Source organism: Plasmodium malariae (genome assembly GCF_900090045.1).
Source record: "Plasmodium malariae genome assembly, chromosome: 8".
NCBI classification, from domain to species: domain Eukaryota; phylum Apicomplexa; class Aconoidasida; order Haemosporida; family Plasmodiidae; genus Plasmodium; species Plasmodium malariae.
In genome coordinates, this window is record NC_041782.1 from 1,500,001 (window position 1) to 1,526,879 (window position 26,879).

Sequence of the window (26,879 nt, forward strand, 5' to 3'; positions counted from 1 at the left end):
AAAAAAATACAGAATGCCAATTTTTTTTCATTAACCTCCAAAAATTTCCAAAGCGTTTTCACAATTCTTTATCGAACAGTAACATATACATAAATGTGTGTGCAAGGACTGTTCGGATACATATTCGTAAATGAATACTTATTATACATAAATATATATACCACATAGCAGTACCTATATGGCACACACACATACACATAAACACACATACACACATGTATATATATATATATATATATATATATATAGATATATATATATATATATATAGATATATAGATATATAGATATATATATATATATACATATACATATACATACTTTTTATGCACCACCAGCACTCTTTCCTCAGTTTTTCTTTTTATGAACAGCAAGAAAAATTATTGTTCATAAAAATTAAATTAAATGAACCACTGCAAATTAATCTTCCCAAGAAATGTAAACAATTCACGTCCGAGCCTTTCAATCTGTTACATTTGATGCTGCTTTGTTTCACGTCGTTATGTTCCATTTTATATACCCATTTTACTATTCATTTTACAATTTTTTTTCTTTTTTTTTTTTTTTACAATAATATAATATATAACAAAAACCCCAAGCACATGTTGTTTACTTGAAATATTTATAACTGTCATATCGCTTAAGTAACAACATAAATGCTACACCTATATACATCCACACAAAAGCATGTGATAATGTTCATACACATATATATTACTTCCATATACACATAATGTAGCATATGAACCAAGCACACACCTTCGGTACTGCAAGAAGGAACAATCACATGAGGAACTTATATAAAAGAGAAAAAAAAAAAAAAAAAAAAAAAAAAAAAAACAGTATGAGGGTAAAGCAGCAAAAGGGTGAAACCAGTTCTTACGATAAAATAAATAAAATGAGTGTATGATATAAAGTAGGTTTTTATGTTAGGCATACTCTTAAAAGAATGATACATACACCATTTTAAGTGTCTGGTGTAATGTGTGTATAACATTACTCGTATATTCCTTCATATATTAATTTGATTAAACGTTTCTTTTTCCTTTTCCTTTTTTTTTCGCCCTCATATTTTACAACTTATAATAAAAAAAAAATATATATAAAAATATAAAAATATAAAAATATAAAAATATAAAAATATAAAAATATAAAAATATAAAAATATAAAAATATAAAAATATAAAAATATAAAAATATAAAAATATAAAAATATAAAAATATAAAAATATAAAAATATAAAAATATAAAAATATAAAAATATAAAAAATATAAAAAATATACTTCCTTTCACTTAGTCCATTATTCACGTGTAAGAGGGTAAAATTATATACATTTTGATGCATTTTTTTTTTTTTTTTTTTTTTTTTTTTTTCCCTTTTTCACTAAATTTTTCACCAAAAAATATAAAAAAAAAAATTAATATTTATGTTTAATACCATTTTGAACTTTTTTAAATCTTAACGCAAAAGGTGCGTTTTGTGCAGTGTAAAACCTACAAAGATTCGTAAAAAAATGAGTAAAATAATATGCAAAATAATATGCAAAATAATATGCAAAAAAATATGCAAAAAAATGTGAAAAAAAATGTGCAAAATAATATGCAAAAAAATGTGAAAAAAAATGTGCAAAATAATATGCAAAAAAATGTGAAAAAAAATATGCAAAAAAATATGCAAATAATTCAAGGTGTTAAAACGCACTTTGACATATACATGGCACATTCAACTTTTAGCATTTAATGTTTTACATTTATGATTACACATTTGCCAGTTGCACATTCGTATATTATAAATCATATATACTATGTATATAGCAGAAGCTACATATTTTCAATTAAGCAGTACGTATGTAATGGCCTAACATATGCAGTCATATTTTATTCACACAGCAAACTTTGTTTGTTAACACCCTTTTTCTCCTTTTTTAAAAAAAAAAAAAAAATATATATACATATAAATACGTATATGTTTAAATACATATAATATGTTTAAATAGGTTAAATATATGTTCAAATAAGTATAATATATGCATAAATACGTATATGTATAAATACGTATATGTATAAATACGTATATGTATAAATACGTATAATATATGTATAAGTACATGCATATATGTACATATATAACTCGCACGAAGGGAGAAGATGAGTTTTTAAACATTTGCGGGTATTTAGTTTTTATTTTTTTACTCGTTTTATTTAGTTTCATTTCTCTACGTGCAAATTTTTTTTTTTTTTTTTCTTCGCTTCATTTTGCTTTGCTTTACATGCCACGGTACACCACCATAATACTTCCCACTGCACTACACCTCCTCGAATCGACATCTAATTATATCAAATCAAATAACATTCATATTTAATTTTCTTATTATATTATGTTATATTATATTATATTATAATTTTTTTTTTTTTTTTGTTTAAAAACAAAATAGCGCAAATTGTTTTTTGATTTTCCTCCCTCTGTTGGTCATACTATACAGAACAAATAGCTGTCGAAAAAGGAAATTTTTTTAATTTTTTGTTTATATATTGTTTTACATTTTTTTTTATATATTTTTTTATATATTTTTTTATATATTTCTTCCATTATTTTCCTTTACTTTTTTATATATTTCTTTCATTATTTTCTTTTACTTTTATATATATTTCTTTTATTATTTTCTTTTCTTTTATTTTTTTATATATTTCTTTTATTATTTTTTTTTATTATTTTATTTTATTTTTTTTTTTATTTCCATTTATTTCCTTTTATTTCCTTCTATTTATTTTTATTTTATTTTATTTCTTTTTATTTCCTTATCTTTTTTTTTATTTTAAAATGCAAAAAAGTACTAGTAAATATGTTATAGATCCTATAAGTATAAAAACAAATTGTTCCAGTGAAGAATCTTATATTCGATGTGTTGAATATGGTAAAGGAAAAGCGCATTACAGAAATTTAATTTTACTTGCAAAGGCAATACTGGCGGGAGTATTTGTAGGTGTTTGTGCGCACGCTTCCGGAATAGCAGGTTATTATATATGAATGCATATGTGTTATGAGTGTAGATGATCCCACACGCATGTACGTGTGCCTGTTCGTGGGTTTGCCCGTGAACCGAAATAGACATAAATATATACATGTACGTATTCATATGTACGTATGTACATACACGTATATATATTTTTGCATAGCCAATGTTTCTTATGCGCAAACCGACTTATGAACATAGAGAAGGAACACTTCATTATGTGCCATTGCTTCGTGTTGCTGTTGAATAACATAAGGATGTGTTACCATTTTACAGGAGGTTTGTTCTACTATCACAAATTGAGGGAATATGTAGGCATTTCAATGAGTGCATTTGTATATGGATTTACCTTTCCAATTGCATTTTTATGTATTATATGCACAGGGTCAGATTTATTTACTGGAAATACCTTAGCTGTTACTACAGCTTTACTACAAAAAAAATTAGGTTTATTATGTTATATGAGAGTGATGTGTATATCACTAGTGGGGAATTATATAGGTGCCGTTGCATTTGCTTTTTTTGTATCCTATGGTTCTGGTGCATTTAGTATTAACACAGATACTAGTAAAAATCATATTTTTCAATTTCTAAATGATATAGCTATAAAAAAGGTTAGTCATTCTTTTATTGAATGTATATGTTTAGCCATAGGATGTAATATTTTTGTTTGTCTAGCCGTTTATTTTGTTTTATCCATAAAAGATGGATCGGGTCTCGTCTTTAGTGTATTTTTTGCAGTATATGCATTTGCTATAGCAGGATATGAACACATTATTGCAAATATTTATACCCTAAATCTTGCATTGATGATAAGCAATGATATTTCTTTTACCCAAGTATATTTCAAAAATTTATTGCCAACACTGATCGGAAATTATGTAAGACTCACAACTATTCTTTTTGTGGAACTTGTCATTTTTATTTTTTGCGTGTAAAATTGGGAATTTCTTATAGCTTTAAATTTTATATATCTTCCACGTGGAGCGTTTTACATTTTTCGCTCATTCATCGCACGTTCTACTTATTTCTTTCTGTACGCACCACCCATTTCGCTTCTTTCATTTTTCAGATTGCAGGAGGACTTGTGTTAGCTTTCCCTTTGTTTTTTATTTACAGAAGTTGCTACTATGATTATGACAAGATGAATGATGAATTGAACACTGTCGTATTGAAAACGTAATACATAAAGACACAGCTATGTTTTATAGTGCACACACATTCTCTAAACACCCTTTTGTGTGTACATATGTGTATGCACTTACGCGTACACACGTACTGTATTATGTGTGTGTAAATACTCACATCGCCCCTTTTTTTAGTTTATCTTTGGAGCTGCAAAATGAAAGCAATCATATTTAAAGATTTACTATTTTAAAGATTTTATTGAGCTTTTCCACTTAAGGAAATACACGCTCTTTTGCTTTATTTTGTTTTTTTTTTTGCCTTTTTTGCCTTTTTGCTCGTTTTTTCCATATTTTTAATCGTCACATATATCCTTTTCCATTTTGTTCACCTTATGAAATACATGTATTTATTTAGTTATTTATTAAAAAAAAGGATTTTTAATTAAATTGCATTTTTTATCTTTTTAAATTATTTGTATATATAGCGCTTGTTTACCCTACCCAAGGGAATCTCGTTTTACGTGTATGTGACAATGCATTAAATTGCAAGAAAGTAGCATGTTTTCCTTTCTTTGTCATTCTTACCCTATTCTTCATTTGTATTTATATCTATATCCGCATTTTCATTTAAATCTTTACCTTTATCTTTACTCATATTTTCCTTTCCCTATTTTATTCTTTTGCCATTTTTAAGTGTCAATACTTATGTTCGTCGTTATTAGTTGTCCTATAACGTTATTAATGCATACATTTTTATCCTATATTCGTGTATTTATGATGTAAAGCTTTAAGTGGCTAAGAATGAATTACGTATATATGTTTGTACACATATATTTACATATGTGTATACCCCCTTTTTAAAAGATAAACAGATTTTATTAATATAATTTCCCTTGCGTGTTAAGGTCTTTTATTTTACAGTTTAATTGTAAGACTTAACATGTTTCTTTTCTGTTTCCTTCTTTCTTTCACTTTTTTTCATTTTGAATTATATTATCATCTTGTTATTACGATTATTATGATTATGATTACTACCATATTAATCTCATACTCTGTTATTTACCCTTTTTCCGTAAAATGTCTACTGTTTAAAAAAACTTATTTTATATTATCATATAGTTCAGTTTTTCTGAACAGTTCATATTTTTTATATATATATATTTTTTTTTTTATTTCTTTACCTGACTAGTTATTTGTAAGGCAATATGTTACTTAAAAAACAATAGTGAAAGAAGCATATGAATAGATGTTGGATAAATATATTATACATGAATAATTGAGCATACGACAACTAAATGAAAGAAAGAATGTATGAATGGATGTGCAATTGACAAAAAAAAAAAAAAAAAAAAGATGACAATTGTGACCATGAAGAAATTATGACCAAATTAAGAATAATGGGGGGGGGGTGAAATATTTATAATGAGGTTGTTGGATAATATGGTGAACGTACGTGTGTACGCGTGCGTGTATGTTTATCTATGTATGTATATATATATATATATATACGTGTATGTGTAGTGTATGTGTAGTGTATGTAGGTGTGTATACAGCACAAGGGCCTCCTCAAACATTCGCGTTAGGTACAACACAGTTAGTACGAATTACAATATCCTTGAGAAGGAACTACACCCAAATGGGTCACCTGCAAAAGTTTTCCCCGTATTCGCAATATGCTCGGCATTTATATATGCGTTTTAATAAATTTTTGCACATTATTCTGTATTTTTTCCGTCAATATGGTTTTAGATTTTTTCGTATTTTCTATAAGGTCCGTAATGATAGCAAAATTTTGATTATAGCTATTTATAGTATCCTGAATATGTTTTATGATATTTTTAATTTCCTGCACTTCTCTATTAATTTTTATGTTTACACTGTCTATATTTTCATATATTTGTGTTACATTTTTTTCGACGAGGACATAATTTTTTTGTTCTTCTTCAATTTTTTGATTCCATTTATTTTGCTCCTGAACAAAAGACTGTTCTGTGTTTATTAGCAACTGTTGTTGCTCCTGTTTTTTATTTGTTAAATTTTGTTTTTCTGCTTCCAGAGATTTTATATTTTTCTCCAAACTTTTTAATTCACTTTTTTTATTAATATGAAATTTAATTGTTTCATCTATATGACTTGTTAAGGTAGTTAATAAATCAACCAATTTTTTTATGCACAAGTCAGCAACATTTATTTTGTTTTTAATTTCTTCATTTTTTTTTTTATCTGCTTCAAAATAAGACAAATGTTCAAATAATAAATCCTTTAATTCTTCATTATATTGTTGTAATTTTTCTGGTGAAGGAACAATTTGATCTTCTAAATCTTCTTTTTTTTGTCGAAGTCTAGAAAACTGAAAAATTAATTCATTTGTTTCATTGACAATTTTATCTTTTGTTGATTTTAAGGAAATAATAACACTTTGTTGAGAATTTAAAAGATTTTGGTTTTCGATAATTTCTTCCTCGTAATTTCTTTTTGTATTTTTTTCCTTCAGAATACTATTCCTTATTTCTTCATGTTTCGAAAGTAATATTTGTAATTCGTTCTGAACACTTTTGAGTTCGTTATCTAGAGTACTGTCTTCAATTTTTTTTTCTTGAATTTTTTTAATTTTGGCATCATTTTCATTATATAACTGTTCTTTATATTTCATAAAATATATAAAGGCATTAATTAATTTGGTTACATGACTACTTACAGGTTTAAATATATAACTCAATGTATTTTCAATATTTAATATCCTATTAATTTTTTCACAATGTCTAATAAATCTTAAATTACCAATAGCTTGTAAATGATTCTTTCCTTCATTTGGTAATATTTGAATACCATCAATTGATGGCATAGAACTTTTTAAATCTCCAGTAAATTCTTCAATCCTTATATTGTTAATGTCTTTATTTAAAATGTATTTTATACATATACTATAAACACCTTGCACATCTTCTGTTGTAGGATTTTTTAACGTATTTTGAGCTATTTCTACTCCATACTTGTTCATTTCACTTTTCATTTCTTCAAATCCAAGTCTTGGCACAAGATCGTTTCCTCCGTTCATTTTGTTTTCTCCTTTTTCTTCTATTTCCCTTTTAGAAACATATGAAAGGTTAACCCCTTAATAAGGGTAAAACGTTAAAACAGAAAAAAAGAAATAAGAATATTGGAGATTATCAAAAAATTAATTCTTTTTTTTAAATTAAAAATGTAACGTTAATCTAGGCAGGCGGGAAGCTGTGGAAAGGAGTGCCAGTGGGATATACTCAAGTGTATGCATACATGAGTATGTAAAGACGTAAGTATGTATGTAAAGGCGTAAGTATGTACGTAAAGACGTAAGTATGTACGTAAAGACGTAAGTATGTACGTAAAGACGTAAGTATGTATGTACGTATGTATATATGCGTGTATATATGCACGTATATATACATATATGTGTACTTGTATGTGTTTATCCAAACTCATACAAGTTTATACACGCATATATGCCTGTACAATAATTAGGTTACTCTGTATGCAATACACTCTGACTGTTAATAGCTGCTTTGCGTAAATGTTTGCTACGGCAAAGAGCAGTTTTAAAAAAAAAAATAGGAAAATGCAAATCTTTACAACTGTATCAGTTTTATATTTACATATTTTTATAATTCAAAATTGTGAACAAAGTTTTTTAAAAACAGAATAAAATTTTTAAACCGAACATACAATGTGGATAAAATTATGCCTTTTAGCATCAGTTCGTTATTTTATTTTACTTTATTTCATTTTGTACTTTTAAAATGTACACGTATAGCAAAATTTTACTTTAGTGTGTTACAAATGAAGATTGCCAAATGGGTTCATATATAACCAATTTAAAAATACGTAGAAAAAAGAAAACATATATTTCATTATAGCAATATTTTTGCAGACTCACCTATTTTCGAAAAATGGTAAAAACAATGGAATTGTTAATCAGTTCGAAAAATTATATTAATTATTTTAAAAAAATAAAATAAAATAAAATAAAATAATTATAAAATTATAAAAAATTATTGCATGTTAATGTATATTTTCAATTTTTTTTTTTTTTTTTTTAACTTCTTATGTCTACTTTTTTCCTTTTCGCTTTTTAAATACAAAGGTAACATAAAAAAAAAAAAAAAAAAAAAAAAAAAACACATTACTTGTTCATACAAATATAATATGTACCTAATAAAATTTAAATTTGTTCAAAAGTTAAGCAGTTACAAAAAAAAAAAAATAAAATAAAATAATTAACTTTATATGAAAGAAAATTTAGGTCAGACTTTCAAACAGTGCAACAATGCTACATATACATACATATATATTTATATATATATATATATATATATATATATATGTACATATATGTGCCTCACTAAAATTTACCCTTTTGAGAATTCCTTAAAGAGAATGTTTTCCCAAAAAACACAAATGCGCAATATGGCTTCTGTAACATACCTTCATTTAAGATTGAGCAAGAACTGATACTTGCGTAAAATAAAATAAAGTTTGAATATGCAGATTAAAAGTTAACATCATAACTGTTACAGAACGAGTGGGATATTACTACCCGCTTTCTGAAGTACTTGTTCTTATAAAACCATTGAGTGCTCGTAATGGTATTCCTATTATTTTGCATATACGTGCTTATGTATATGTATATGTGTATATACACAAATATATATACACGGTAAGCTTCTATTGTATGGCATTATTTCACCCATTTAGGGCTTTTCTTTCACATATCTCCTTCATGCACACAAATAAGATTTTATTTTATTTATTTATTTATTTATTTTTTACTTCTTCTATTGCAACTTGATGATTATTTTACTATGAACTCTTTTTAGAGATAAAATATTCGTAAAATTTCTTTGATCTGTTTATCTCTTTCATTCCACCTATTAAATATATTCATTTAAATGAAAGCATTACCTACCACTGGAACAATGAACAATGCCGTATTTGTGATATTACATCCCTCTTACTAGGAAAAGGTTGTATACTTTGTAGCATATCCTTTTGTAGATAATGAATTTTAAAATAAAAAGTAAGGGGTAAAAACTTTGCATTACCTGGATAAGCTTGTTCACTGGCATAAAAAGGGAGTTATTACGCCATACACACTTATATAGTTATATTTATGCATGTATGTATGTATGTACGTACGTACGTGCTTACATACCTAGGCACTATGAACGTGTAACTCGAATTTATATGCACCTTCGAAAAAAAAAAAAAATATATTAACAAGTCAGCAAAAGAACAAATGTTCGCATATTTTTGCAACAGTACGAAATAGGTAACAGAAAAAGCATACAAAAGGCAAAGGATTGGAACATTGAACACTTTTCTCATTGCTTTTTTTAAATTGTGTAAATATGTTAAAAAAGAAGAAAAAATAGTACATGTACCATAATGAACAAATTTTGCATATTTACAGGATTATATATCTTGTTTTTTAACGTATGCAATAATATAATTGAAAACTCCACATTTTATGTAAATTCCTACGCTCAAAAGAGAAGTATAGTATACAATAATAACACAAAGAGATACCATAACAATTATCTACATTATATATATAATTTGTGTAATAATAACAAAAGGCGAAAAGAGTACTCTGTAAAAATTTGTACACATAATTTTGGTAAAACATACCCCGACAACAGAAAAAATATTTTTTTAAGAAAAAAACCTGCACAAGCAAGGAAATTGAACAAAAAAAGGCATAGAATATTTTTCTTCTCCAAAGACGGCTATACGCGTAATTGTTATGATAAAAGTAAAGGAATAAAAGGGGGGAAAAAAAAAAGATATATAAACATTAATATAAATATAAAAAAAAGTAAAATAACAAAATGCGATGTATCAACCAATTTTTCATTTTATCTTGATGGGGAAAAACACACAAATGAGGAAAAAGAAAATGTCAACGTTTATGTTGAAAAGGGCAATATCACATCATCTAATCAGATAAAGAAAAGGGATGAAGACGGAAGAGAAGCACATATTGAAAATGTGCACGGGGAGAGTAGTAACTCATTGAGTGAAAAAGTAAATGATTATATTAGTCCAAAACGTGAAGAAGAAATGGAAAAACATGAAATGAAAGAAGAAAATAAGGTTAGTGGTGAGCACATGCACCCGAATGACAACTTGTTGAAACCAAGTGAAAGTAATGAAGAAAATTTAAATAAAGCAATAAAAAAGGCTGAAGAGTATATTAAGGGTAAACAAGATAACATAATAGAAAAAAGAGAAATGAATAAAAAAAAAAAAGTAATAGAAAACTTGAAGGGTGATGATGTGTTTACAGATAAATTCCTAGATCTAAGTATGTACGATTTATTAAAACATGTATATAAAAAGAATATATATGTGAGCTCAAAAAATTTAGTAGACGATATTTGCAAGTGGTTGAAAAATATTTATACTAGCTATTTAAAATCAGAGGAGGAAAAGAAAAAAAAGAAAGTGAAGAATGGGGAAGGCACTGCAAATGGGAAGAAACTGATAGTAGAAAAAGACATATCTGACAATTATAGCAGAGAAAGAAAGGAAAGATATTTTAACAACTTCCGCTTAGAACAGTCGGACGGGGAAGATAATGATGATGATGATGATGGTGGTAGTGGTAGTGGTAATGATGACGAAACGCTGAAGGCACAGCTGCAGTCATTAAAATTGTACAACAAGAAAAACCTAAGCAAGTATTTCTACTCATTTAATAGGGGCAATATCCTGAAGCAGGTAGTTACTGAGGGGGAGGAGGAACAAATGGAAGAAGGGGAAAAGCAAAAGGACAAAAAAGGGGAAGTTAGACTATATGATGATAAGGATAAAAAATTGGATGAAGAGATAGAAAAGGTGTTGTCAAATCCAATATTTGATTATGATACAAATTTGTATATTGATAAGAAAAGATATATGAAATCAAATGTAACGATTGAGTTTAACATTTATGATTCATATAAAGACCGTGTAATTTTAAATAATAAAAATACTAATTCGACTATGCTTGAATTTCCTTTGATGTATAGTCATAGTATTATACAGAAATGTATTCTTACTATGAAAAAATTAGAGAAAGCTATTTTTTACATTAACAATTCTTTACTGTTCAGAAATTTTACATCAAATAGTGAACCAACAAATGATGAAGATAGAAATGTATATGATGTTATAACTAACGAAAATTGGATTAAAATGGAAATATATCTGTGTAATATTTATGGAATTAATGAAAGGTGGGAAGGTATAACCCCTGATATGTTTACTGATGAAGAAAAAGCTAATTCTTTTTTAAAAGAATATTCCTTTGACTCATCTAACAATATTATAGGTGTTTCTACCCAGGGAAAAGGAACACCTGTACATGAATCTAGTGGGAAAACTCAAATCGAGTCCACAAGCACAGCTGACAAGGGGGAAATTACCCAAGTGGAAGATGCAAATAGAGATCAGAGTAACAATAAAAATGATAATCCAAAATTATCTATGGAAGGTTGTGACTTAGGGAAGGAGGGAGAAAAAAAGATAGAAGGACAAGAAAAAAAAATTAGCGAAAAAAGAGCAGAGATAATAAGGAGAAGTGAAGAATATGAAACAAAAAAAGAACTGGAAATAAAAACTGACTTTTTAATGAAAAAATTAGAAAACGAAATGAAATATGATCCAAACCATTACATGTGGCAAGATTTATATCCACAATTAGGTGAACATGATAAGCAAAAAACAGATAAATATTTTGACAGTCTAAAAAAAGAAATGAGTGAGCATCGATTTAGTAGAGGATATACAGATAATATAAAAAACAAGCAAAGTTTAAAAGGTTATGATATAGGAGAAAAAATTGAAGGAAAAGCAAAATATTATGTGTGGCAAGAAACTATTCATTCCTTTTGTTTATATTTCCCATTACGACCATACGTAAAAAAAAAAGATATCATTGTTGATATGGACAATAACTTTTTTTTCCTTTCTATTCTTAATCGAACTATTATTAAAGACTTTTTTATTAAACCTATAAACTCCTCTGATTCTATATGGTCATTGAGTGATAATGAAGAGGCTAATAGTATTAGAAAGAAACATTCCGATGAATTTCCTGTATATGAATTAACCAGTTCGGATGATCAGGAAGTACACAAAATGATGAAAACGAAATTCTGCCTAATATACAATATTTACAAAGACAACAATCACAAGTACATGTGGGGATCCGTATTTAAGGCATCCTAGAATAGGGAAGCAGAAGTACCTTCGTTGTTCTTTTACCTGTGCATATCGTGGTTTATCCTGTTAGTGATACCATTTTTTGAGCCCCCATTATGTTGTAGTTTAACCTGTTAGTGAAACCATTTTTTATAGCCCCTACGTATCATCCTTTTTTTTAACCTCTGAGAGATTTTTTTTTTTTTTCCCCTTTTTTCTCCCCCTTACTATTATCATTCGTGGCCCATACCATTGTTGACGTTTCTTTGTAAATTTTTTTCAAATAAAGAACAACTTTCACATTATTGTTGTTACTGTTTCTATTCTTGCAATTGTTATTGGAGTACGTAGGGGTCCTTCTAAGAGTACCACCTTATGCAAATAGTTTTACGAAAACAAGCGCAGTATTGGATGTACTTATATGTATATGTATATATACGCACGTATGTATGTAAAACGAAAAACCCCGCACGACTTTGTAAACATTCATAAAGCTCTCTCCATGTAGGGACACGTCATTACGTGTACCTAAATGCACGCATGTGAAAAGAATAAGTTCATTTTTTTTTTTTTTTTTTTTTTTTTTTTTTTTTTTTTTTGAAAGAAAGTGATCTATATAACCATACACTGTTGCAAAGCCCTTACTCACCATTCGATTGCCAAAATATGATGACGCTCTTTTTTTTACGGAGTCCAAATGCAAGCGTTGGGTTTGTACAAAGGATCTGCTCTATAATACGAAATGTCAATATCCTGAAGTAGAGTATTATATGTAGAATCATCGTGGTGGGTTTTATATGGAACCATATTAAGGTTAAGTTCAGTACTGTTTGAGGTGCTAATGTTAGTGGAACATTTACCTGATATACTTTCATCTGTTTTGAGACCATCTATCTCTTTTACATCATTTAAGAATTCTAAATAGTATTCATGTGTTTTTGCTATCAAGTCTTCACTTTCCTTTTTATTGTATAATTTTTTAGATATGATGTTTAACACTTTCGATTCAGCCATTTTGTATGAACGGAACCATTCCAGCAGTAGGCTTAGCGTGTAGGGGTAGTACTTTTCCACGTCCTCCAGGCTGTTTATCTTTTCGAAATTACTGTCTTCCTTCTGTTATGTAAATGGGTGTTATGTAAATGGGTGTTATGTAAATGGGTGTTATGTAAATGGGTGTTATGTAAATGGGTGTTATATAAATGGGTGTTATATAAATGGGTGTAATAACGAGGAAAACGACATGCCTAAATGAAACATAGAGCTATTTGTGCATTTTTCCTTTCATACATTAATCGCTATGATTTTCCAATCCAGCTGCCCCTCATCGATTAGAGTGAACGCGCCTAAAACCTTTTCCCCAAAAAAAAAAAAAAAAAAAAAAAAAAAAAAAAAAAAAATTAATTAATAAATGAGCGCATACACGACTGGATAATAAACGGATGTATAAGGACCAGAGGGAGGGGACCAGATAACAAAACGCTTTTCCCTCCCTTTTTAGCAAAAAGACTGAGTCATTTTCATCGCTCTTTCCATTTACACATACCTTAACAGGAACGACCTGTCCCATTTTGAGACTATTTTTCCCTATGTCAACTATGTCCAAAGGATCATCATCACCAGTAAAAAATAGCTGTTGATTGTTATTGGTTTGGTAGGTGTAAATATGTTTAGGGTACTCATAAGTCCTAGGTAAGGCTCCATAATTCCAATATATAGAATTATGATAATAACGTAGTTTACCTTTCTTTGTATCTTGTTTAATTATATTAAATTTTTCATTTAACTTTATTTCTAATTTTATATAATTATATTTGGATATTTCAACGATCATATTATATGTCCCATCTTCATTCATTAAATCAATATGATGCCATGGGGATATAGGGACAAAATCATTATTTACTTTTTGTAAATATGTTATATGAAAATTATCTTCATTTATTTGATTACAATATTTAACCATATATGTTTTATTATTATTTATAAATATATTATTTCTTTTATCATATAAATTTAAATTTGAAAAAATATTAGAAATAATATTATTATTATGAAAATTTAAATTAACTTTTACTTCTTTATTTGTTTCAATGAAATAATCATTCTTCTTATCCTTCATTTCTCCCCTGTCATTTTCATATATAACTCCAGAGCTGCTCATTTTTCTTCTTTTCAAATTGGTTACTACGTTTTTCTAAAGAGGAGAGTAAAAAAAAAAAAAAAAAAAAAAAAAAAAAAAAAAAAGGTAAATACAAAAAGGTAAATACAAAAAAGGTAGACACAAAAGAGTTCTACAAAAACACAGATAAAAATTTCTCTTTGCTTCTGTTCTGTTGATCCGCTTCGTAAAAGGAAAAGAAGCTCTCTATTCATGCACGCGTGTTTCATTAAACCCCCTTGGCGCTACACACACACAATACATATACATTTATATATACATGTACATATACATATACATTTATATATACATGTACATATACATATACATTTATATATACATGTACATATACATATACATTTATATATATATATATATATGCTATACTTATGTATGTATTTTTTTTTTTTTTTTAAACGTGCAAAAAACAAAGGCGTATTGAGTGAGCTGCAAGTGCGTAGACACGAAAAAAAAAAAAAAAAAAAAAAAAAAAAGGGGGGCTCAAATGAGCGTATGTGTTCGCGTATATATATTTACATATACATATATGTATATACACATATATATACATGCACATATATAAATATGTACGTGTATATGCGTGCAGGTGTTTGCCAGGATGAGGTTATTCGCATGCAAATGCAAAAGATAAAAATACGGAAAGGAAAAAAAAATAAAATAAATAATTAAGAAAATATATGAATAAATGAACAAATGAATAAACGAACAAATGAACAAATGAACAAATGAACAAATGAACAAATGAACAAATGAACAAATGAACAAATGAACAAATGAACAAATGAACAAATGAATAATTAAATGAATGATCAAATAAATAAGGATATATAATGAACCGTTAAACGTTCTGGATAAAATAACTTGACGCCCTGTGGAAAAACTATGAAAGGAGGTAAGTCTCCCGTTATAATATATTTCTGTACATAAGTATGCGTCTTACATATACATGTATGTATGTATGTATGTATGTACGTATGTACGTATGTATGTATATGCATATGTACACAAATATGTATATATAAATATGTATATATAAATATGTATATATGTACATACCTGTATATATATAAACATGTACATGTGTATAATCATGTATGCATGTATGCTCACCTGTTCATACAAGTATGCATTAACATATGCTCAAATGTCAGTCCATGCAAACTTGAACATTTGCAAAAAATAGTTTATTATTATTACAAAATATAAACGTTAACACACACATCGTTAATATAAAAAATTTGTAACTAGCTTCATAAAAATCGGGAAAAAAATTTATATTTCGGGGGGAATGGGAAGCATAATATTTGGCTATTCAAATGTTAATGAATAAACGAATGATCAAATGGGTACAAACTCAAGCGCACTTGCACATATATACATATATATATATATATATTAGGTATATATGCATGTATGTGTGCATTCACATATGTAGGTATGTATTCGCGTATGTATGTGTGTATTCATATATGTATGCACATATGTAGGCATGTATGCAAGTGCGTAAGTTATTTATTCAGAGTCAAATTCATTTGTATATGAATACCTTTTACAGTATAAAAATTCTATTAAAGATAAAAATTAAACAACATAATGCTCTTTTTGCATTTCTTCTTAATGTAATATTTAAATCTTTTTATTTTTATTTTTTATTTTTTATTTTTTTTATTTTTTATTTTTTATTTTTATTTTTATTTTTTTTTTTTGTTTTACTTTGTTTTGTTTCGCTTTATTTTATTTTCGTTGTACATTTCAAGTATGTTCAGCTCAAAGACCATTTGCATACATGCACATACAACATCTTAATTGAAAGAAATAAAAATATTAGTCGCATGGGTGTATGAGTGTATGCGTGTGAGTGTATGAGTGTATGAATGTATGAGTGTATGCGTGTGAGTGTATGAGTGTATGAATGTATGAGTGTACAAGTAAATAATTGAACGAATGAATAAAAATTTTCAAGCAATAAGAAAATGTCAGCATATATATACATATTCCAATGTAAAGAGGATACAAATGTTTTTATCCCTCTTGAAATATCTCTACTTTCTGCGTTATGCCTCACGTATAATTTTGCTCACTCATTATTGCTCATTGTACACTACTCACTTTAATTTTTTAATAAACAAAATAATATACATATATATTGATATATGCACATACGTATATATATATATATATATATATATATATATATATATATATATATATATATATATATATATATATATATATGGTATATATATGCTGTATTACTTACATGTATGCTTTTATTATTCCTACTCACACACATGTATACACTTGCCATTGGCACCGAAAAAAGCTAATTTCGTATCAAACGAGCTCAAAAAAAAAAAAAAAAAAAAAAAAAAAAAGGCATAATTCTTTTTAGCTATTTAAAATCTTCTAGTATGATAAATTTAATAAAAAAATAAAAATAGAATAAGACCTTTCATCTTGCATAATATAACACTCATACGAATACATTTACATCACGTAGACGACGAAAAAATAGTAAAATAAATAAACGCACAGATAAATGCATAAATGGATGCATACATAAACGAATAAACGATTGCTTAAATGGATAAATACATAAACGAATAAATGAATGCGCAAATGAATGAATGCATAAATGAATGAATGCATAATAAATGGATGAATACATAAACGAATAAATGAATGCATGAATACATAAACGAATATATGAATGCATGAATACATAAACGAATAAATGAATGCATGAATACATAAACGAATATATGAATGCATGAATACATAAACGAATATATGAATGGATGCATAAACGAAGAGGAACAGAATAAAACAAAATAAAGTGCAACTTTAGTAAAAGAATTCTGCTATTTTTGCCTTCCACTTATATACAACATAATGGATGAAATGTACATGAACGTAAGTGAACTGTTCTTGTCCCTCTTAAAACATAACGAAATGTAAGACATATTTTCTACATAATATTGGACCATCCGCTCATTAATTTGTTTATTTCCTTATTCATTTCGAGTTTTTTTAGTTTTTTTAATTTTTTTAATTATTTACTTGTAAACCCGTTTCAATGAAGAACTTCATCTTCATGGGTGTCAGCACGTCCAGCCCTTTTAGTATATTGCCAATTCCTTTGAAAAAAAAAAAAAAAAAAAAAAAAAAAAAAAAAAAAAAAAAAAAAAAAAAGAAAGAAAAATAAGAAAAAGATAATAAAATAGGAGGAAATAATAATTAAGTGAAAAAAAAAAAATAATAAAATAAAAATAAAAAGGTGGGGAGAGGGGAAATAAACTCTTATTCACTTGTTAAACTACACACAAACAATTTTCCTCATTCGGTGAGGCGTTATATATATTTATTTATTTTATTTGTTTATTTTATTTGTTTATTTTATTTGTTTATTTTATTTGTTTATTTTATTTATTTATATATTTATTTATTTTATATGTTTTTTTTTTTTTTTTATATTTATTTTATTTTTATTTTATTTTTTTTCGTGTGTGTGTGTGTTTGTATGACTAGTAAAATATTCTCGTTCAACTTACCCTCCGGTACGTAAAGAAACATGTGTAAAAAAAGGAAAATATTCATTGTAACAATTGTTGGCAATGCTTAATCATGCTATTTGAACTTAACAAAGTAGACTAAAATGCAGATAACTAATGAGAAAAGAAGTGAAATGATGTGAAATGCGGTGAAATACAGTGAAATAAGATACGATAAAATGAAATAATATACGATAAAATGAAATAATATACGATAAAATGAAATAAAATACGATAATATGAAATAAAATATGATTATACGAAATAAAATTAAATAAAAGAAAAGCAAAAATCATAGATGGTGTTTATTAAATCATGTTTCACCATGAAAGTTTTTCATTGCAATGGCATAAACATATGAGAATCAAAATATATCACCTAGTTGATAAATCAACAAGTTGACGAAAATTGCTCAACCGTTCAGTTCACTAGGAACAAGCGAAATTCCCCGTCATCTTTATTTAGCTCTATTTTACTTTGCTCTTTTTCTTTTTTTTGCTCCATTTCAATCTGCTCCTTATAGTATATTCATAAATATTTAATCCAAATGATGATATTAAAAAGAGCACAAGGAGCCTTTTTTTTAAAAATACTCTTGGTATTATGCTACTATATTCCCTCTGTTAGTCTTCATTTTTTCATTTTATAAAAAAATTAATTGAAAAGGCATAAAAAAAAATATAAAAAAAAAATATAAAAAAAAATATATAAATAAATAAATACATATACATATATATATACATACATATATATATATATGTACATCGGCGGTAGGACTCATATGCTATAGGCTCTTCTCTATAAATGTATACATATGTGTACATGTACAATTACCATATTCTTTAAACGAATTATACATCTATATAAAACGCAAAAAAAAAAAAAAAATGGGAGAAACAAATGCATATTTTCAACTGCTCATATTGAAAATTTTTAAATTAATATATATTTTTTGAAGCATACGGTTCAGCATATATATATATTGTGTGTGAATAAGAATTGTATGGAGAAAGAAAAAGGAAAAAAAGAAAAAATGTTTATTTGATCTAAATGTTAAAGGGAAATTGAAAAGGCATAAAAAAAAAAAAAATACACAAAGGCAAGAAATAAAAAAATTTAAACTTTCACAATTTTTTTTGTCCATTTTGCATGTTTTAAAAAGGTAAAAACGTTTTCGTACGCTCTATTTTTTTTTTTTTTTCTTCATTTATTTCTTATAATTTATTTAAAATGTAATGCAGTTTATATTTGATAAGATTACACACTTGAAGAATCTCTTACTTGATAAGATTCTCATCTGGTAAACTTCTCCCCCTGTAAGCTTTTCACCGGGTAGACCTTATAACACAACTTGCACATGCATGCCCGTGTACATACGCACATACGTATAACCTCCGGCAGTGTAACTGTACACACGTACACACAGTGGAGCGAGCAAATGTTCACCTCTCGACAGCTTCTTTAAGACCATATTAAAATGCTAAATGTGCACAAGCGCGGAAAGAGAGAAAAAGAGTATTTAAATAAAGAAGGCACAAATTGCTATTATTCCAACCTGTCTTTGTTAAGAATTATTGATGAGTGGTGTAACATTGAAGCAAATTCGTATCCCGTTAGAAATGCGAATATATTAAAAAAGATAAAGGCAGAAATAAAAAAATTTATATACTCCAATATATTATATAAAACAAAAGTAAATTTTTGTTTATTCAATACGTTTTACAATTATAAGTATAATTACGATATAAAATATGTGAACAGTCAGTATTTATTTGATCTGTGTTCAAATAGCTGCAAGTATTTTTACCAGATATTGAAGAAATATTACCAGCAGAGGGAAAATAATGGCTTTGACATTTATGCAGAAAATATAGAAAATAGTAAATATCGCGAAAGCGGCGAAAATGGCGAAATTGTTCAAAATGGCGAAATTGTTCAAAATGGCGAAATTGTTCAAAATGGCCAAATTAGCCAAAATAGCCAAAATAGCCAAAATAGCCAAATTAGCCAAAATAGCCAAAATAGCCAAATTAGCCAAATTAGCCAAATTAGCCAAAATAGCCAAAATTACCTGAACAGGTCAGGAAAAAAAAAAAACGAAAATGACTTTACAAATAGCACAATTTCGCAAAGCAGTTACACGTTCCGTAATACTAACACTGATAAGGAGAAATATGTGGACGACTTCTTTCATATAAATAAGGACGGAGGGACTGATTTACAGGATAGAAACCTTGTCTTTACGGAAGTGTACACTTCGATGATTTATTGTTGTCTTGTATTAATAAAAAATAAATATTACTTGGACTTTATTTGCTTGTATTTATATTTTAAATGTTATTTCTCTTTAGATATACTAATATTAAAAAAAAATATTCATTTAAAATTTACATCTCACGAACATTTTCTTAGTTTGTTATTTTCATTATCAAACGTTACAGCATACCTATCGGATGAAAAGGAAGAATTAAAACAAAAAGACGACTCGAATTATAATGAAATAAAAAATATGTACAGTCTGAACGATTTTAATGAAAATATAAATATTGGAAATATTACAAAATTATCTTTTAACGTCCTTTTAAATTTAAGAGTAAAAATAAATTTTAATGAAATTAATTACAATATAAATGTAAATAGGTATAAAGATGTGTGTAATTATATATTGCTATTTCAGAATGATTTTACACATTGGTATATGATAAAATTAAATGAGCTACATAGTTTAACACAGAAATATAAGCAGTATATTTTGAAAAAAGAGAATAAAGAAGGGTATAACCTTTTTTCGAATGGTCTTGATTTTACCCTCGATAATATTTCTTTACTTTCGTTAAGGGCTGATGGACCAAACACTCGTGTTGGAGATGGGAATAATATAAGTAATTACTGCTCCATTGGGGGGCACAACAACATGAATATGAACAGTAATATGAATGGTAATATGAATACTAATATGAATACTAATATGAATGGTAATATGAATACTAATATGAATGGTAATATGAATACTAATATGAATGGTAATATGAATACTAATATGAATGGTAATATGAATACTAATATGAATACTAATATGAACGGTAACATGAACAGTAACATGAATACTAATTACAGATATGACAACATGAACATGTTCAGAAATTTTTCAGATAAAAAGTTAGTGGACGGGTTTAAACTTGGTACTCTTTGCAGTAGTCCGTTTAATATAAAAGAAACTTTCTATCATAATTTTACCTTTTTCAATAACACACATGTTAATAATGAATGTGTTACTAATCAGTGCATTTACAATAGTGTGCACATGAATAATAATAAAATGATTATACTGTCAACAAATGATAACTGGTTTGTTGAAAAAGATTATAAGGACGAGACAGCATATAACATTGAATTGGCTAAAGGGGGTATCAACAAAGGTGGATGTACGATAAGTAGCAATTTTAACACGTACAATACTGGTGATGATGAGTTACTGTTTAGATCTCTTCATCCTAGGGGAATACTGTTCATTGGAGCTGATCGTATTTACAAAGATGAGTACTGTGAGTTAAGCTATATAGATGACTATTGTAACATTTTCAACTACTGTAAAAATGAAAAAGAAATGGAAAAAAGGAAGAATGGTTTAAGAAGTATTTTTCATTATGCAAATGGTAGTATTCGTTGTAGTGAGAACAAATTCATCCATAATAATGATGATGATAATAATAGTAATTATGATAATAATAGTAATAATGATGATAATAATAGTAATTATGATAATAATAGTAATTATGATAATAATAGTAATTATGATAATAATAGTAATTATGATAATAATAGTAATTATGATAATAATAGTAATGATAATGATAAATTCCTTTGGACAAAGTCTTACATGAATGATACTTCGGTTCTAAAAACATTAGAAAGAAAAATAGTTAATAGCAGAAAAGAAAAATATAAAAATTCTTTTTTAAGCATTCTCAATAGTATATATATTACTATGCACAAAAATATAATATACAGCATAAACAATAGAATACAGGAATATCGTTTTTTAATTTTGAAAAGATTTTTTTATTTCTTCAGTAAAAACGACTTTAAAAATGTAGATGACCTGTTCATATGCAAAAATAAAATTTTGACTTGTTTACTAGGATGCGAAAATGATATGTTTCCGTGTCTTCATAACGATAAACAGAGTAGTTGTAGGGGTAGTAGTAGATGTACTGGTAGCGGTAGTGGTAGGAACAATGATAGCAGCAGAAGGATAAAGCGAAAGAAGGGGAAGAACAATAAAAACTACTACTTCTACCACTGCAACAATTGGGGAAAAAAGGAACAAGGATCAACAACCCAGCTGACGGACATTTTTAAGGAAAAGACCAACAAGTTAACAAATGGCTGCATATTCATCAGCAAAAATGTAGTATGTGTTGATCCTAACGTAGCCTTTTGGCAAAAAAGAAAAAACAAAAAAATTTTTCACCTTCACTTTAAACCATTTCAGAATTATTTTTCCTCTTTATTTTATCAAAAATATCTTCATGTATTTCTTTACTTTTCGAAAATAGGAACATTAGTAAGGTATATTAAAATGTTTACATGCGTTTTTACAAAAATTATGTACAGGAAGGTAGAAGCCCCCGGCGCATTATCTAGTGGTGCGCATATAAGAAGTATACGATGCAGTGATCAAACTTCAAAGGATACAGACGGCAAAAAGCATAAACAAGTCAACCAACATTATGCGTACTCCGATGAAGATGTAGTACCTGTCGGGGAAGTGTTCATTTCGTATGTACATTCAGTTAGAAAATATATGTTGTTATATGAAGACAAAATAAGAAAAATTTTTTTAGATGAACATATAGGAAGCCCATTAGAAATATACAATAAAATAAAAAAATATACAGAATGTATAGAATTTTTAAGTTTTCTATGCTCTAGTTATACATATGATGACGAAATATTTTACAAAAAATATTATGCTTTTTATAAAAATTCAAATAATTTTAAGAAAAACAATCCTGTTATTACGAAAGGAAAACAAATACATGAGTACAACTATTTTTCAAATATTATTTACGGTCTTTCTCATGAACACTATGAAGGAAGACATATGCAAAAGGGTAAGAAACGTAGGTCCTTTGCAGAATTGGAAACGAACGAGGTTGTACATAATAAAATAATATCTAAGAGGCCATCAGTCGAAAATGATATTAATAAGAATAATAGCAATAACAAAAGCAGTAATAGCAATAGCAATAGCAAAAGCAAAAGCAGTAATAGCAATAACAATATAGCATTATTAAAAAATGGCTTAGACCTTAGAAATTATAATTTATTTATTTTTCCAAGGGGAAGCGAACTACTAAGTTACATTTACAAATATTATTATTTATTTCTGAACACTAATAAGAAAAATCTCATGAAATTGTGCAGATTTATTTTTCTAAGAATTATTAAACCGTTTTTGCATTTTCTTTACTCTTATGTTTATATGGGCATTAATAAAGACTACCATTTTGAATATATTATAAATAAACATGTAGTGAATAAGTTTTTCTTTATTTATCAGAACCGAACCAAGTACTATGACAGAAAGTATTTGTTGTCCAGTTCGTGCATTTCCCTCCCGATTTTCTTAAAATATTCCATCGAAGTTATTTACAGTTCAGGTAAATCTATTTATGCCTGCACAAGTCAGGCGCAGAGATGTGCAGATAGGTGTAAAGAAGTGCAAACAGGCGTGTGTGAATATGGTTGGGCCACTGAGCTGCCGATCTGCTGAGTTACTGAGCAATTGAGCAATTGAGCGATCGTGTGACTTCTTAACAGTTTAACCGATAAAAGGATTAACCGCTAAACTACGAAACTGTTGAACTGCTTGACAATGCACAGTCCCCAGTTTTGTAACTTCACCTGACGTGGTCATATTTTTTTTTTTTTTTTTTTTTTTTTTTGTGGCAGGCATGCTAACCAAAATTTTACGAGCAGCTAGTGAAGAAGATTTCTACTTGGCTATACCAAAAATTGGAAATTTAAAAAATGCACAAAGGGGAAAAACGTTCGGAAAAAAGAGGAGACAAGTTAAGGAAGACATAAATGAAACTAGGAATAATAACGAAGTAGATATTCCCAAATTATTATGCTCTGCTTCAGTAAATAAAATTATAAATTTTTTAAATTTATACAATAATCCGAACTATAAAAAGATAAAAGGGAAAAATGAAAAATTAGGAAATGTCTTTATCAAATATTGGAATAAGGAAAAATACTCCAAAATTATTTATGAAGAAACGAAAAGAAAAATTAATAAAAAATTGCAGTATTATTTTTTCAAATTATATAATATACTAATAAATAATCAAACAGTTAATGAGGGGCAGAATAACATCCAATTTACTCAGTACAATGATGAAAATAAGGAAGAAGGGGGAAAATATTTATCCCTATATATGAAGGGGAAAAAAAGGAAAAAGAGGACAAAAAATGTGTGTAGAGTGATCAACCTAAATAATACAAGAATAATTAATAAAAAGAATATATTAAAAAGAGAAAAGTGTAATCTTAAAAATTGTAACAATGAGCATTCTTTTAATTATGATTATTTTTTGGGGAAAGAACATGACTTAGCAGTTGAAGTGAGAAAACGTAGAAGGAAGGATAGTGCACCTAATTCTAAAAGAATTGTTAATAGACTTCATTCCAACGGGATGAATTTGAAGAGAAAGAAGTTAAGGAGGGAATACAACCCTAGTAATTGTTCGAACGGGAGCGACGTGACGTATTCACTTCACTCAGATGGGACAGGAGCAACGTCTTCTTATCACTTGAATGGAGCGGAATCAGCTTCTTCTTTGCTCGAGGATCTCCCCAGTTCTGGTTATTACGATGGATGTGCAGGTGCACACCTGGCCATTCCTTACACATGCAATTGGACACTACGCGAAAAAGAAGAAAAGGAGGAAAAAAGGCATCGACTGTTCAACCTTTCCGATGGCAGAAGTGTCGGAGCTACAACTACTGAGAATACATGTAGGAAATATGATTTACTAAAATTTCAGATAAATTATAAGGACGATAAGAAATTAGAAAACGTAGTGATGTTCAGTGATATGGATGATGGATCTATTAGAAGTAGAATAAAAGGGATGCACAAAAAAAAAAAGGAAAAAAAAGAAAAGATAAAGAAAGATAAAAAGTGCAATAGGAATGGAAAAGGATATTATAATAGTATTTTTTATGAAAAGGACAAAAATGAATACACCACTGCGGCAAGTAGAGAAAATGAAATATGGATGATAAGAAAACAAAAATTCGAAATAAAAAGCATTAACTACTTTATATATAGAAACATATTCATTCCAATTAATGAACACTATGAAAACATAAATAAAATCCTGGTTTGTTCATTTTTAATAAATAAAAATCTTTTAATATATTTATGTTTACTTAAGTGCTATTTATTTGATGAATGTGAAGAGAATTATAAATATGTTTGTTCCTTATTCTATTCTGATAAAAAAAATGAAATAACAAATTCTATCAATAAAATATACCATACTAATTTTAGGGATAAAAAAGAAATAATTAATTATTATCTAGATGAAAAATTCTATACAGTAAAAGACATATCAACAAAATTTTTTTATATCAATATAAACATAGTTGTTCCAAATGCTTTGAAAATTTTTTTCGATGATGATGTTATAAATAGTTATAACAGCATTTACAAATTAATCTCTTTATTCAAGTTTACTTTAAAAAGTCTAAACGAAATTTTTCTAATATTTACCATGTTCTCGAAACCGCTCATATATCAACAGTTCGATAGAGACGATAAAAAAACTACTAATTTCCATAAAAATGATTTTAAATATATGGACATAATTAACAACATAACACGAGAAAACAGATTGAACGAGCAGGAGATGCTTAAAGAGGAGTGCTGTGTAATAACTTCTAAAGCAAATAATATTTTTTTTACAAAAGAAAAATTTTTAAATGTCGGATTTCATCATAAATTTATATATTATAAAAATGTGGAAAAGTTTTTAGAAAACATAAAAATCTTTAATGACGTCCTTAACGATTTTAATAAAATAAGAAGTGAAATGTACCTTATAATTAGCTATCTTTATGACTATTTAATTAATATGAACATGTGCAGGAATTATTTTTTTTTTTTTCAAAATATATTAAAAATTAATAAATTTCACCATCTAATAAATTTTCATAAATCTTTTCTTGAGCATATGTTTAAATTTTCTTTTTTGTCTTTCAACTTTCTTTCATTTGGTAAGACTATATTTAATATAATAAACACAATTCAGTTGTTTAAAAATATTATGACCACGTTAACACCATTTGTTTCGGACAAGGGGCAGGATATCACGTCGTTCACTTCGATATTTGACCAACACTATGAAGTACTGGAAAGAAACATCATCATTTTAACATCAGTGGATGCGCAAAACTTTATCCGGAAGTTTTACCTGTACAGGAATAGCTTAATTTTGCATATCCGGAGGTTTAAAAACAGCAGCTTGAGCTATATCTACAACAAGTTCTTTTTCAACGACTATTACACGTCGCTGTTTCAGGAGTAGATACAGGGAGATGAGAAGGCTGCGATGACTGGCCATACTTTTCCCCTCTTGCGTGGTTGTCATTCTGGAACGTACGTGTTTTCCTTCCTTATGTATATAGCATTTGTGAACACTTACTTTTCTACCTTCTGCTTATCTACTTTGAAACCCACAGACGAATCTAACCTTTTCATTGCACATAGAT

At 27.5% G+C, this 26,879-nt stretch overlaps 5 protein-coding genes across 5 annotated transcripts; 3 read left to right on the forward strand and 2 right to left on the reverse strand.

Annotated features, from left to right (window-relative positions):
* Positions 1-2,822: 2,822 nt before the first annotated feature.
* Positions 2,823-4,377, forward strand: FNT (formate-nitrite transporter, putative; the record flags this gene model as incomplete). The annotated part of the gene is made up of 4 exons (XM_029004564.1): positions 2,823-3,015; positions 3,292-3,896; positions 4,088-4,194; positions 4,338-4,377. The coding sequence occupies 4 exons, from the start codon at positions 2,823-2,825 to the stop codon at positions 4,375-4,377; spliced, it is 945 nt and encodes a 314-aa protein (XP_028861241.1).
* A 1,449-nt stretch (positions 4,378-5,826) lies between these two features.
* On the reverse strand, positions 5,827-7,200 carry NUF2 (kinetochore protein NUF2, putative; the record flags this gene model as incomplete). The annotated part of the gene is made up of 1 exon (XM_029004565.1): positions 5,827-7,200. The coding sequence occupies one exon, from the start codon at positions 7,198-7,200 to the stop codon at positions 5,827-5,829; it is 1,374 nt and encodes a 457-aa protein (XP_028861242.1).
* Positions 7,201-9,563: 2,363 nt separating this feature from the next.
* Positions 9,564-12,389, forward strand: PmUG01_08039700 (conserved Plasmodium protein, unknown function; the record flags this gene model as incomplete). The annotated part of the gene is made up of 1 exon (XM_029004567.1): positions 9,564-12,389. The coding sequence occupies one exon, from the start codon at positions 9,564-9,566 to the stop codon at positions 12,387-12,389; it is 2,826 nt and encodes a 941-aa protein (XP_028861243.1).
* A 657-nt stretch (positions 12,390-13,046) lies between these two features.
* Positions 13,047-14,526, reverse strand: PmUG01_08039800 (inorganic pyrophosphatase, putative; the record flags this gene model as incomplete). Its single annotated transcript, XM_029004568.1, has 3 exons — positions 13,047-13,478; positions 13,653-13,715; positions 13,909-14,526. The coding sequence occupies 3 exons, from the start codon at positions 14,524-14,526 to the stop codon at positions 13,047-13,049; spliced, it is 1,113 nt and encodes a 370-aa protein (XP_028861244.1).
* Positions 14,527-19,572: 5,046 nt separating this feature from the next.
* Positions 19,573-26,695, forward strand: PmUG01_08039900 (conserved Plasmodium protein, unknown function; the record flags this gene model as incomplete). Its single annotated transcript, XM_029004569.1, has 2 exons — positions 19,573-23,761; positions 24,054-26,695. The coding sequence occupies 2 exons, from the start codon at positions 19,573-19,575 to the stop codon at positions 26,693-26,695; spliced, it is 6,831 nt and encodes a 2,276-aa protein (XP_028861245.1).
* Between the last annotated feature and the right edge of the window lie 184 nt (positions 26,696-26,879).